We start from the raw sequence: 15,008 nt of genomic DNA, 5'->3' as shown, positions 1-15,008 counted from the left end.
TTAAGCATTTGATTTTTGACTTGAAGAATGGGGAGCGTTTCGTCGGAGGAATGTTTCGATGAAATAAGTGAGCGGTTCGAGAGCTACAGTTTGAGCGCCGACGTGAGCGAATCCGAGAGCTCTTGTGGGTTTTCCTGTCGTCGTCTTGACCGAGGTGGTTCGAGTTTTTTGACCTCTTCGCCGCCCGTTGGTTCAGAGTTCGTTGATATTTCTAGTTTATCGACGCGAGTTCCCGTGATGTTTCCGGTTGTCGGCGGCAGACACGTGGTCATTCCGTCGACGAAGGCTGAGGAAACAGAGGCCGACATGGCGGGTGCGTTCACTACACTTTTGCTTTATGTTCTTTTTAGCACTTTTTGAGAGTTGAATTTGTTTCTTCATTGAAGGTTTTGCCGGCAATTTTAGTTTATAATGGTGAAGATCGAAGACTTCTGATCGAATATTTTGCTGCATTTTCTAACGTACTTAGTGACGGTTGTTTAGATCTGTTATATGCGTTTATCCCTTAAAGATCTGTTATTTCGTTTCAGTTTTTAACTCGGCACCAAGTTTTCTTTTGGTTCTTTCCCTTTTTTCGGTACAAAGCCGACTTTAACATTAAATATTTTTTTCTGCGGAGTCTGGGTTGATATTGCTATTCATCTTGCTTAGGATTAGTTAGTTTTAATTTCTATCGATCTGTTTGCAATCTGTTTGCAGAAGTAGAAATGATGAAGGAAAGGTTCGCTAAACTTTTGCTTGGAGAAGATATGTCAGGTGGAGGAAATGGAGTTTGTACTGCTCTTGCCATATCCAATGCCATTACGAATCTTTCTGGTTAGTTTCTTGTACTTAATTTTCATTTTTTTTTCCTTGATTCATCATTAACAAGAGGTTGAAATCCGAATCTATTTTTTTAAATTTCTCTCAGCTTCTGTGTTTGGGGAACTATGGAAGTTACAGCCATTATCACCCCAACGGAAGCTGATGTGGCGTAGAGAGATGGATTGGCTTTTGTGTGTAAGTGATTCCGTAGTGGAGCTTAAACCATCATTGCAAGAGTTTCCAGGTGGGGGAACCTTTGAGATTATGGTGGCCCGGCCACGCTCGGATCTCCATGTAAACCTCCCAGCACTCAAGAAACTTGATGCAATGCTGATAAGCATTCTTGATGGCTTTCATAATTCTGAATTTTGTTATGCTGATCGTGGAGTAGTTATCAATGATACCGACGGAATTGAGGCATTTCCTTCATCTTCTCCGTCTGGTAGTTCATCTGTTAGACTGGAAGAGAAGTGGTGGCTCCCATTTCCCAAGGTTCCCCCCTCTGGTTTATCTGAAGATTCAAGGAAGAGATTGCAGCAGTGTAGGGAATGCACACACCAGATCCTCAAGGCTGCTATGGCAATAAACAACACTGTGTTGGCTGAGATGGATATCCCAAATGCTTACCTCAAAAGCTTGCCCAAGGTTTGGAGACTGCTCCATAGTATACAAAATTGTTCTATGTGGCATGAGAAGTATAAATTTACTTTTAGATGGAGCATCCATGAGGCGAATTGCATCAAATATTATTACATTTTGATTGATTATCATGGCTCATGCATCCCTTTGTTTCCCTTTTTCTTCCTTGTAGGAAGCATATTGTTCACTATGCCTTTTTTTTTTGTGTTCCAGTGTGGAAAGGATTGTTTGGGTGAGGTTATGTACCGTTACTTGACCGCAGACCAATTCTCGCCCGAGTGTCTTCTTGATTACTTAGACCTACCATCGGAATACACTGCTCTGGAAATGGCCAACAGGATTGAAGCTTCTATGCATATTTGGAAACACAAATACTTGAAAAGGCACTCACTGCGTGCAAAAGTGGGAAAGACAGCATGGGGTGGCAAAGTTAAAGGTTTTGTTGGTGACAGAGAAAAGACGAAGGTTTTAGCTGAGCGGGCTGAGACACTCCTACAGAACTTACGGCTACGATTTCCAGGCCTTCGTCAGACTGCTTTAGACATGAGTAAGATTCAGCATAACAAGGTACTTCATCATATTAGTATGAATCAGTTCTTAAAGCAGTATATGGTTCATATGCCCATGTTTCCATCGATAACACTTGTGTCTCCATTCTTTAAAATGTATCATGATTTGTCTTTTTTTATGTTTTTTTTTTAATCTAGAACTCGGAAAAACTGCAATCTGTTTGAAATTTAAACATTTATGGAATTGTTGAAATACGCTAAAGGGCAAAGAGATGAGATTAAAATTGTTGGTTTTTGTAGGATGTAGGACAATCAATCCTTGAGAGCTACTCGAGAGTGATGGAAAGCCTAGCATTCAACATAACGGCAAGGATTGACGAGCTGCTATATGTGGACGATGCCACAAGGAAACGAGCGATTGAGGCGGCAGAGTCGGTGTCTGTTTATGAGGCGGGGTGGTTTGATGTTGGTCTTCCTAAACAAAGTCGGATATCAACCAATCCTCTCTCATTTCAACGTTCTCCATATGGGATGACAGCGTCCTACGATTCAGATGAAATAAGTGAAAGCTCTGATAGGAGACCAATAAACAATGGCAATCTTAGAGAGCCATTGGGTGGCTCACGGGTAAGGTTAGCTTTTTGAGTAATGAATGCAATAACGTCATGCACCCCACCAACCTGGCAAAGATTGACTTCATCACATGCGCATTTAGTTGTATTGAATCTTGTATATAATCCCTTTATGGTCATACATTCAACGTAGACATTTTTGCCCGGACAGTAAAGGGATATTGGTTTAGTTGGATCTCTTTAAATTGTCGCCATTATAACAGGAACTACTACCATTTTTTTTCTTCTTTCTCAAGATTAGAGAAGCAATATGATCAACCAAATCTTAGATTTCGGGCAATGATCAATGGCGTTAAAAGAAACTTGAACGATATAATTAACCATAAACTAATAACATGTTGTCAACTACCATTTTGTAAACCAATAACTGTGAAAGCTGGTTTGGCTTCAATGGAAGCAAACTATCCTTGCCTACATAATGTTAGCAGAATCTTCTGATGGCCCTGCTATGACACGTAGTTGAGGCTATCTATGAGCTCTGAAATCGAGATCGGCGTGAACAGAATGCAGCTGCTGATGGCCTAGCTGCCTGCTACGACACGTGGTGCATCCATTGGTGTTATCGAGTGTACGGAGGCACCCGGACGAACAACTGACTGCTATTCTAAACAAGGATCGTTTGGAGTCTAGCTGGTTCAGTATGGCAAAAAAATAATAGGGTAAATTACACCAATCATCACTTAATTTTATTCTCTCCTATTTTAGTCACTGTATTTTAATTCCGTTTAATTTCTTCATTGAATTAAATAAGTTACAATAATGATTGGTTTAAGTAATAATATTAGCACTCAAAGCTACGAATAAAGATTCAAAGTGAATACATGTATATCTCTTTTTTGGTTTCAAATCCTTCGGGTTTTTTAATAGAAAAATACATTCTATTCACTCCGTCAGAATCAGAAAGTGAACAGATATGATTGCCCCTTGTTTGAGGGCCCAGAGCTGCAACCAAATGAGAAGAGGCCATTACGGTCGTTAAAACAAAACACCCCTCCAACTTTTTGCAGTACCAACTATTCACCAGAACTAACCGGAAGAAAAAAGGTCAGGTAAAAATGGAACTAACAACAATGAACATGTATGGGTATGGTCCCCATTGAATTTTTTTAGCATCATCATAACCAATATTTTCATCCCAAGTCCTCTTGACCAAATTCTTTGACGAATTGACCCTAAGCAACGTCAAGGCAAAACGATGGTCCACTAATTCCACCCCTCAAAATCCAAGGTTCCTGCTCCGGGGCAGCCACCGACTTGACCAATACCCTCCATTTAGTACACTTTCAAAGTTCATTATAACCTATACAACATAGACCTAATGAAAACACATCGTAATCCACATTTAAAAAAATTTGTTCGTAGTTACATTTGAAACTTGAAACCCCATTTCCTTTTTCATCCTCGTTCTTAATCCCCTCACAGTTGAATTGGGTGATTGGAAGTTTACCTACCCTTTTCTTCAACCATGAGGCTACGAATACGGTGCTTTAACAGAGGGTAGATGCATCCAGTACTAGGGCTAGCTGCCCCCGTGATTTTAGAAATCACCCGAATATTATAATATCAGTCGAATATCATTTCTTCAAATTTTATCAATCCAATATTTTTCTTACAGAATGATAATAAGACGCGTTACGTCAAATGTATTTTGGTGGACAAAAGGTACATCCCTTCGAACACATTTTTTAAGAAAAATGTTGAAATAACATCAAGCGAAAAGACACATTTCAAAATATGTCTTCCAAGAATTTTCTTGCCACCTAAGAGGCGCATTTGGGAATGAGCCTTCATTAAAAGCATGTTAAAAAAATATATTTTAAAAAATTAAAAAATAAAATTATAAAAACTAACAATATAATTTAATACATATTAGTTTTATGAGTTGAATAGTTTAGTTTATAGGCATATTGGAGTGTTTTTGTTATGTTTTTTGACAATATGGGACAAAATTAAAAAGTGTATTCCTTAACTTTTTCATCTCTATATATAATAAATTTATTTATTTATACACTATTATTAAATTATATTAGGTTAATATTTATTATTAATGTTTATATTAATTAAGATTAGATATTTTTGATATGCTAATATATTTAAAAACTTATTTTTTTAATTATGAGTTCAAAGTAAATATCGAACACAAAGAATAGTAGATAAACAAACACTCAAATAAACAATTGAGACTAATCCTAGATACTAATCAAAATGCAATCACTTTTTGCATAATTTAAAACAGCATGTAAGCAATTGAACATAAAAGAATGCAAGTAAAAGCATACGACAATTGTTCAAGGACTTTCAATTATCCTGGTACCCGCTTTTTTCTAGCTTGTTTAGCTAGATGATATCATTTTCTACCCTGCTACCAATAACCAATTAATTCACAAGTATCTACCTTTCAGGTAGAGAACCATGTCACATACTAACTGCAGGAAACAAACACTCGTTGTAAGACTTATGAATAAACAACAATGGTAAATACATACTTATATGGTACGTGTTTATGAGTTTGAAGATCCCTATACTTTTTGACAAGGCCATAATCAATGACATACACATGTTACAAAATCAATGTGATGATAGCAAATCAAGACATTTAGTTAATGACCCTTTGCATAACAAATATATACAACTACAATGACATTTGGAATATACAGTTATCAACTATTGATATAGACAGAAGAAACTGAAGCAACCTTCAATACATAATCAAAATTAACCCAAGACATCGGCATGTTCTAAAATTTGAATAAAGTTCAACATAAAGAAACACAATTAACCCAATAAGAGGATATCATGAAAAACTTTTACTTGCTCACATGTTATTTTAATATTTTAATTTAACGCTTAATTGAAATAAATAATTGAATCATATTTAAGATGCAAAAATTCTTGTGTGAAAATTTCACAAAAGAAAATTACAATGATGCATTCGCGATACAAGATCTTGTAGATGTTCTCTCTTTAAACTTCTTGGTTATCATGTATTAAAAATTGAACAATTGAAAATCACAATTTACAACAAAAAAAATTAGCTTTTACTCAATAAATATGATAATTTTTTTAAACTTTCTTATGAAAATCCGAAACTATTAACTGCTACAATTATGAATGTGAATCATGTCTCTTTATTGATGGATAATCTTAAAAACTACCAATTGGTATTTGCCTATGTCAATGAAATATTTTTAATTTGAATTACATAAAATTTTTGAACTCATAATTAAAAAAATATTTAAATATATTAACATATAAAAATATTGATTCTTAATAATAAATATTAACCTGATGAAATTTAATATTTGATAATAGTATATAAGTAAATTTATTAGATATAGATATAATATAAAAAAATTAAAAAAATACTCATTTTAAATTTTATCTAACATTGTCAAAAAACATAATATAAACACTTCAGTATGTCTATATTAATTAATATCATTAGACTCTTTAACTCATAAAACTAATATATATTAAATTATATCGTTGGTTTCAATAATTCCATTTTTTAATTATTTAAAATATATAGTTTTTAAATATACTTTAAAGGAATATAATGTGAGAAGAAAATCCTTGAAAATCACACCCCTTGAAATGTACCGTAGTATTATGTTAAATTTTTTTTGGAAAACGCTCGTCAAGTGACTGCCTTCGATCCATCTAAACAAAAACATATTTCACGTAACTCACTTTATTATCGCTCTATCAGAAAAAATATTAAATCAATAAAAATTTAAAAAAAATGATACCAGACAAATAATATTATAATATTTTAATAATTTTTGGGTAAAAACGCCGCTGCCCCTCGTATAAAAGAGACCATGCCCTACAGATTCATTAGTGAACTGTATATGATTTTTAATAATATACATACTATATTATATAACTTAGTAAAATAAAATATATATAATGTGTTGACTGACATTTTGAAATTGGTGGCGCAATCATGCATAAGAGGCCACGGACATGAAAACCTTTCTGCTTTAAAGTGGCAATCTTATATCTGATGACAATCAGCGTAGATATAAACAATAGTTACAGTATCAGATTAGTATTAATTCAAAAACGTAGGCCGGCGTCATCATTTGGGTCTCACGCAACTCTGACAAAATCTTCTTGTTACTGTCCTTTGGTTTTTTAGGGTTACTATGCAAATTCCACCCTTTCCCTTGTGCCTTTGAAGGGAGTTGGATATCAAATTCACAGATCCATCCTTAACATATCTTTCTCGTAAAACCCTAGATGGAATGCATGATAATAGTTCCGCAACTGTTAAAATAAAAGAATTTGATGTCTGGGACAGGAGGAAATGCAGAAAACAAGTATGAAATGACTTGTTAGGTTAGGGTTATCAGTTAACAGTCAAAACTTCGAAGAAGATCTCAAATAGGACCAGTTTGGAAACATAAGTTTGCTCATCATGTTGCTGCACGAGCCCTCGGGCCTCCGTTGAGCAGTCAGTACATACGATCAAACCCTGCAAATAGCAGAAGCATGATGAAAGTACCAACAAAATAGTGAAATGTTATTTACTCCCTTTCGTTTCGTATAAAATTGTAGAGTTAGAAGTTACCTAACAAAATAGTATCATCTCATTGGTAAGAGTAAAAACTGCAGAAATATTGATGAAGATAACGGGAGCATATGAATGTTTGATAGTTACCTGGAACTTTAAAGAGGGAGAGGAAAGCTGGAAGAAATTCATCACGAGGATTTCACAAAGAGATGCCAAAAGAGCCCAGTTGACAGTATGCCCACCTCCATGAAAAATTAAATAGGAAAAAAAGCTGTTTTTTCCCGCTATGATGAGGAGGTGGACAGAATGCCAATGAACTCTGTAAGAATCCCTTTGCTAAACCCCCATGAAAGCAACAGAAAGAAGGGAGGAGAAGATGCTAATGACAATAAGGGAAACAGGAGAGTGGAGTAGATGCTGATGGGGTTATCCTATTTAAGATGCAATGAAGGAACAACAGTTAATAAGTGAGAGAGAGGGGTGTGTAATTAATTAAAGAGGGAGGTGGACCAGAAATAAAATACAATTAAGATTGGATGGGCTCATTCTCCTATAAGGGAAGGGCATATTTAGAAGGATCATCATCACGATGTCTCTCCTCTCTTCCCTCGTTACTGGTGTAAAACCTCGCACTCCCACTACTCCCCCATCCTTTCCATCATATCTCTCTCTCTCTCTATATATATATATATCTATATATATATATATATATATATATATATATGCAATTGAAGAAAAAGGGTTTTGCATAAGCAAAGAGACTCTTCGGTGGTAATTAATGCAATAATGACAAAAGTAGAGCAAAACCGGTTTCAGGTTGAGGTCTGGGATCATGGTGGAGCTGAGCAGGCTAGTGTTTTTTACCCGTGGGACTAACACCAGAATTACTGCTTTTAATGACATGCCGAGCGACAAGCACCTCCATTTACACAGTTGTTAATGGTTGCACGATCGTGTTGAGTAGCACAAGAAATCAGATGACTTGTTTAGTTGCTTGCTTATCTTTGGATTGATACTAACTTGAAAACGCATCATTTGAATTAATGGCAGCACTGAAGAATCGGTAAAAAGTAAAATCGAAAGTGACAGCGAGCAAAAAAAACTTGGAAATTACTGTTTTTAACAATATAGCCGGCCCCCTAAATGTAATAAAAAATCTTCCACCATCAAAGGTAAAATATTGAATACTAAGCCATTTGCATTCAGATCTCTGCCCTTTTTCATTTATGAGAAAATGACACCTGTAAACCAAATGAATTAGCAATTAAGTGCATTTGAGAAAATTGAATTCTCGGGTGAACAGTTAACTACTAAGTATTTATCAAGAATTTATGGTCTTTGTTTCCTCCTCCAGCATCTCATTATTAATTTGCTTGTGTGGGAAATAAAATAATTCAACCACCACTCTAAGATCATTACTAAATTTCCTGTTTTGGACTGCCCCGGACCACCCCCACAACAAATGTTTTCCATGGGTAGCCTCTGCTTTGTCGAAAAAAATCTCTCTTAGCTTTTAAATTTTCTATGTTTTTAGGACATTTATAGGTGAATAATAATGTATTATTGAAATAACGATTGATATTTAATAATAAAAATATTGTTTGAAATTATTATTATACAATCATGATATCCGTAATAATATTTATTATTATCATAATTACAATAAACACAACATAACAGAAAATACAATTTAAGAATGAATACTGTGTTTTTAGTATAATCATAAGATTATTTTTTGATCCTTTTACCTAAATTAAGATGATTGTGAAAGAAAAAGAAGAAAATCAGAAAAGCACAAATGGTGTTGGCTCCTTGGCTTAGACAGATAAAGAAGTTAAATCTCAGAATAAAAAAAAAACTTGCGTTTTGTCGACTGATACGTCACACTCATCACTCGCACGACCTCTGCTAGCTCCTTAAACCTTGTGTTATGACTGGGATTTCTTTCTCTCTCTTTTTTGATGTGCAAGAGTTCGTGTAATGCGCCTTTCTTCTGATGGGAATTAGTATATTTGTTTATTAATTCCTAGAGCCACGGTTAATATTTAAAAGGAAAGAACAAACTCCCACGTATACTTTGTTGCATAATGACACACACCACCATTTATTGCTTTGAATCTACCCCCAACTATATCCAATTAATTGTTTAACAGTTCAAATCTTCAAAATAGGCATCAGTATCTATATATATATATATATGTATCAGTTGCAGATTGATATTGACTTTGTTCCTTCAACGTTCCATTAGCCTCGCCAGGGTACATACCAGTTGTCAAACTGAGCTACTGTCAGAGCCAGCCATGATTGAATCATTGGAACAATCAAACATTTCAACACAATTTTACTTCTTAAACAAATAATCACATGCTGTGATTTCTGATGCTAATGGTGGGTTAATCTTTAGAAAAACATTGGACTACCCAATGAATTATTAGAAGGAAACTATTCTGTAAATGAGGAAACTGGTGCGGTAATGTTTATAGTAAATGCTCCGGATTCCAGTTGGATATAGAGAAGAAAAAAAGGATATCGTGTTACATAGGTGGCCGAAGAGGGAAGCTTGTCAAAGAAATGGTTTGACTCTTAAATGACAAGATCTGGATTTTCGAGACTGCTTTTCAATAAACAAATAGTAGTACAAAGTTTACGGTTTGGGTTATCTTCCTGCAACTTTGTTTCCATAAGGTAGAGTGATAGATGCAATAAACAGTGGGAAATTAAAGAAGACTCAAGTGTCAACTTTTATGTAAAGCTTTTATGCAATGGTGCGATTGTGGGGACTGTGGTTCATTCCAGTCTCAAGGGTGGCCTAGTTTCTGCCACAAGCGCCGGACCTAGTGTTCAAATGGAGATTTGGTTGACTAGTTGGTTTTTACCGGCTACAGTTGAGGGGGAAGAGCAGAGAGTTAATTAGGTATTGATCGCACAGCTCGATGCATGGAAATCAACTCTTTTTAATGATTGTGAGCTGCGTGTGGGGTTCAAAGACATCTTAATGGAAATCAACGAAAACTGATATGGATGAAAATTTAATGAATTTAAAATAATTTGTATCTACCATTTTATTTTAAACTTATGTCCTATTTCAAAATTTATATTTATCAAACACTAGAGTTAATTTAATCTTTTAACTTTCGTTAATATCAAACAGCTTTTATGATTATGATTCATAAAATATAAAATTTTATTTTAAAAAACTCACTCAATTATTTTCTTTGAAGAAAAAATAGACTATGTCATTGTGCTTCCGAAGGTTGGATAAGTAATTGAAAACTATTTATATTAATTTATACCGTAAATAAAATGGTCAAATGTTTAATTAATTTTTTTAATAATGATAATAATAAATGTTTAAGGAATATATAAGCCTTAGAACTTCGTTAAAAAAAGCAATTAAACCCCTATGTGAAAAATATATTTAATTGAAGTTTTAAATTTGAAAATTATATCAATTGAATTCTTTCAATAACGAAAAATAATTATTATAATCGTAAACTAGTAAATAGTGGTCCATATACAAATGATAGTTAACATAATAAAAAGATTTAATTAATTATTTGAAAAGTTCAATGGGAACTTTTAATAATATAAAATCTTTCAAACTGATCCCAAGCTTTTAACTACAAGACAATGCACACTTGCAAATAGTTGAAGTTGTTGAAAAAAATTGATAATTTTGAAACTTTTAATGAGAAATTGATCTAAACGTTGTTTAGGAAAACATGGAACCAATTATTAGTTCATAAATATGCAGATGTACTCGATGTGGATAACGTAAATAGAGTAACAAAGCGGAAGAATTAAATCTTAAAAGAAAACGATGAACACAATGATAAGAAGTTAGGAGTTATCACAGAACATGTGGGAAAGCTATTCTTTTAGTTAATTACCTTTTTAAATAAGGTTATTCAAAAAGGAAAATGGAATGTATGAGTTATGGAAAGTAAAAAAACCTTTTTACAACTACTTAAAAATGTGGATGTGTCTTGTAAAGATGATTTTCTCATTATCGAAGTAAATTGAAATAAATCTCAAATCGATGGATTGTGAGAGAATTGAGATATCTCATATATACTCAAGATCATGGATTGCATTATTCTATAAGGATACTTCGATGTTAGTTGAATATATGATGTTCAAGATATCAAAGGCACAAATGAATATGTTTCACATTGAATAGAGGAGTCATAGAGAAGTTTGGAGAATAAGCTAAATGACTTTAGAATTAATTGGAGGATATTTTTGAATGATTGAAACTTATGCCCAAGATATATATTGATTAGCAACAAAATTTCATGAATAACAGTCAATCAAGATATATGCATTTTTGACATAATATTATTAGAAAAGTGATGTCAGATGGAGTTATCACTATTGATTTTATAAGATCAAATGATAACATTGCGGATCCGCTAACTGAAAGGTTAAAATCAAGATCAAGTTGAGAAAACATCTAAAGGAATAAGACCAAAGCTCATGAAAAATTAAAGGTGTTATGTGAAGGAAAACCATACCTAATTGACTGAAGATCCTAAGATCTAGGTTCAAAGGGACAACCTAATTGCATAAATTGTGTGTGGTCACTGTAGGAATTTTTTTATCCCAAATTCGTTCCTATGATGTAAACAGTGATCATATTTGTATTGGCTAAGCAAATCTTTTAATGACCATTATGTGCTTCGGTGAGTTGAGCAACATAAGTCATATATGTAAGAGTGAAGTTGTAACACCATAATCCAATTTGACCCAAAGATCCATAGATTACAATGTTACATGGGACTATCAAAATAGTGACCCAAAATTTTCTTTTAAAATTGCTTGTAAATCTTTGAAATTTAGGCATCCATAATGTAATATAAAAATAAACAAAATAATAAATTGGGTTTACAAATAATGACGAGCTCCCAAAATACTGAGTTTCAAAAGAGTTACGACTAAAAACATAACACGGGTCCATAACAGTACATATCATCTAAAGATGATTCAAGACGTACTCTGAAAGGTCTATGAGAATTTGATCTATTGCACTAGAATATCTGATGACGATAGCTCCCCACAATCCAAACTCTGAGCTTACGAGCTCAGTGCCTCACTGAAAATTGTATTGTAATATATGTATTCACTAGGTGAAATGACGAAGGGCACAAGTATGAACATGTAACTACTGTATTACTAATTTGTGGCTGGCATCATGGGTTGTTGAGGGTTTTTGTGTCTCGAAGCTCACGCACCCCTGTAGTATTGTCGATGCACCATCGGGTACACCTGGTTGAGATATGGAATTCTAAATAGGATGCGTGCACCCATCGACTTACTCCGTCGAGTCATGGGGCATCTAGCGCCTAGTTTGATGCTGAAGTGTCATGGCACTGACTTGGATCCACTGACTGTCATATTTTTGCTAAAAGAAACTAGGGTGTCCTGATTGTTTCTTAAGTATCAAACAATGCTAGTTTTATATAAACCTAGCTATTTTTGTTTCTACTGTTCGGATATTAATTATTTTTCTTGCTTGAAGTCTTATTTGAGGATATACTGAAGTGTTGGGGTACCTCGAGTCTAATTCCCTTAAAAACTGGCTTTTTTGTCCAAAACATACTAAAAGTATCAATACTAGCCCAAGAGTATCGATACTCATGTAAAAGTTTCAATACTTTATATAAGTATCGATACTTTTAAGCATTTTGGACTGCCCAGTTCTGATACTTTTTTGGAGTTTCAAAACTATGACCCAAAATATCGATACTCTTGCCTAGAAACTCATGAGTTTTCCCGAGAATAAGAACAAGTTTCGATACTATCCCTATAGCATCGAAACTCAACTTGCAGAGAGCATAAAATAGGTACGAAAACTCCTATTCTTCTATCCCAAAGACCGTAGTGAGACCCCCAAACATTATTAATGTTTTATGTAGATACAAAGGAGCATAAATAGGTCTTTAAACATGTTTATAACTCTAAAACATGAAATATACCATGGAAGTGCTTCAAGCTTATACAACCTACTACATTTCATCTAAATGACTTACACATGGTATAGTTAAGTCAAGAATGAATTACCTTGATGCTAAACTATTGAAAACATCCAGTGTTTAACCAAGGGTAAGTTTCTCCTTCCCTTTGGCTTTGGAGCTCTCTCTAATCTCTCTCATTGGGCAAACATTAAAGGAAAAATTACTAGCTGAAAGAAATGGTTAAGAAGGTAATAAGAATGCTTCATAAACCTATAAATTACTGAACACGGGCTAAAATCTTGAAACTCTTAAACCCCATAAAAACTCGTTATTGGCTCTCATGGTGAAAATGTGAAGTTGAGGGCTCAAATGAAAGCTTTAGAGATGTTGAATTTATTCCTTACCTTGGTGTTGTAGAACTAGGGTTATAAAGCCACCAAGTTACCTCCTTTAACTAGCATACTTGAAGGAAAAATAAGAAGAGAAAAGGTGGAAACTTGGAAGAAGATAAAGGAAATGAAGAAAAAAATAGGGTTGGCTATAGATTAAAAATACCCTTTTTACTCCCTATTGGGCTTACCTCAAGCCCAAATCCACTTTAATTTGGGTCAAAACTCTTACTAGTTAGAAATTAACCCAAAGCCCCTCTCGGGTTAGTCTAAAACTTCTAACCCGGGATTCGGGGTGGTACAGAAGTGAGGCTGCTTCAAGAAGACTATTGGGCATAATTCTTTCAAAATTAGGTGATGTTCATGGCTTTAAGGATATACTCATGATAACTAAAATTATTGTCTGAAGGGAAGTTGTGTAAAGTATATCATCATTTACACAAACGACATAACAATTCAAGGACATCAAGTCTATTGGTTAGCCAATAAAGTAAATATGTTGTCACAAGGGAATGTTTAAAAGAGAACATCTACCTATCCTATCCAACTACCAATCATAGAATCTAACACCACATCGAATTAAAATGTTTTGATAAAATGATCAATTTCATTCATGTAGTGGATTGTTGGAAAAATGATAATTTTGGAGCTTTATATAAGAAATTGATTCAAACATTGTTGAGGAAAACATGGAAAAATGATGGTTCGTAAATGTGCAGACATGAACGATATGGGTGACATAAAAATCTGATCGATCATGCCCTCCGTGGACTTGCAGATATTTTAACCCAAATTTAATTTTTTTTCTTCTAAAAAAGAGCATATCTTTTCAAAATTCAGTTTTGGAATTAAAAGGATAAATATTAAAAGATTCCTTTAATTCATACTGTAAATTTGTAAATTGTTTGTTTATGGTTATTGATTATCTTATTAAATGTTTCATTAAGTCAAAAATTTCCAATAATTTATTATGTAAAACCCCTATAAATACCGCGTAAATATCTTAGGTTAAACACAATTCAAATAACTCAAAAACAATTGAAAGGGAATTGTTTTCTTCTTCTCTAGTTTTTTGGTGATAGATGAAAGCGAAGGAATAGTTTGTGATATCTGTAGAAGTGCAAATGTAGTTGATCATCTAGTTGCAGTATATTGGGAGACAAACGACCAACAATCTGAAGCACCATTAGAATGGCTAAAAATTTATCTTAAGAAAACTACGTAGCTGCAGACCTCAACTCGTTTCAATTGATTATTCTGTAAAAAACGTGTATTTATTTCTATACCGTTCTTTTCAATTATTAATAAAATATTTTATTTTTATTTTTTTCGTCTAAGATTATTATACTTGTAACATCTCTTTCCGGCTCTACTGAACAAAAACTATTCATCGAGATTTATATATTTTTAATCTTTAGTCATTTCTAATATTCTAGTAATATAAACTTCTTAAGATCAATAGAAATTGTTATGTCTCATTTATTTATTAATTAAGATAACATTATATTTTTATTAAATTTATATCATTAATAAAGTTTAATATACAATTAACACTTAAATTTGAT

At 33.6% G+C, this 15,008-nt stretch overlaps 1 protein-coding gene across 1 annotated transcript; it reads left to right on the top strand.

The window, feature by feature from the left end:
• Nucleotides 1-2,716, top strand: LOC120216715 (rop guanine nucleotide exchange factor 1-like). Its single transcript, XM_039214063.1, has 5 exons — nucleotides 1-313; nucleotides 700-816; nucleotides 911-1,449; nucleotides 1,657-2,010; nucleotides 2,253-2,716. The coding sequence occupies exons 1-5, from the start codon at nucleotides 28-30 to the stop codon at nucleotides 2,595-2,597; spliced, it is 1,641 nt and encodes a 546-aa protein (XP_039069994.1). The 5' UTR covers nucleotides 1-27; the 3' UTR covers nucleotides 2,598-2,716.
• The last annotated feature ends 12,292 nt before the right edge of the window (nucleotides 2,717-15,008 follow it).

The sequence above is a fragment of the Hibiscus syriacus genome, unplaced genomic scaffold (assembly GCF_006381635.1).
Source record: "Hibiscus syriacus cultivar Baekdansim isolate YM2019G1 unplaced genomic scaffold, ASM638163v2 tig00110163_pilon, whole genome shotgun sequence".
In the NCBI taxonomy this organism is placed as follows: domain Eukaryota; kingdom Viridiplantae; phylum Streptophyta; class Magnoliopsida; order Malvales; family Malvaceae; genus Hibiscus; species Hibiscus syriacus.
This window is presented reverse-complemented; position numbering and strand designations above follow the sequence as displayed.

Coding starts and splice junctions, on each gene's coding strand:
- LOC120216715 (XM_039214063.1), top strand. CDS start 28: ATGGGGAGCGTTTCGTCGGAGGAATGTTTCGATGAAATAAGTGAGCGG. Junction 817..910: donor TGCCATTACGAATCTTTCTG/GTTAGTTTCTTG, acceptor AATTTCTCTCAG/CTTCTGTGTTTGGGGAACTA. Junction 1,450..1,656: donor ACCTCAAAAGCTTGCCCAAG/GTTTGGAGACTG, acceptor TTTGTGTTCCAG/TGTGGAAAGGATTGTTTGGG.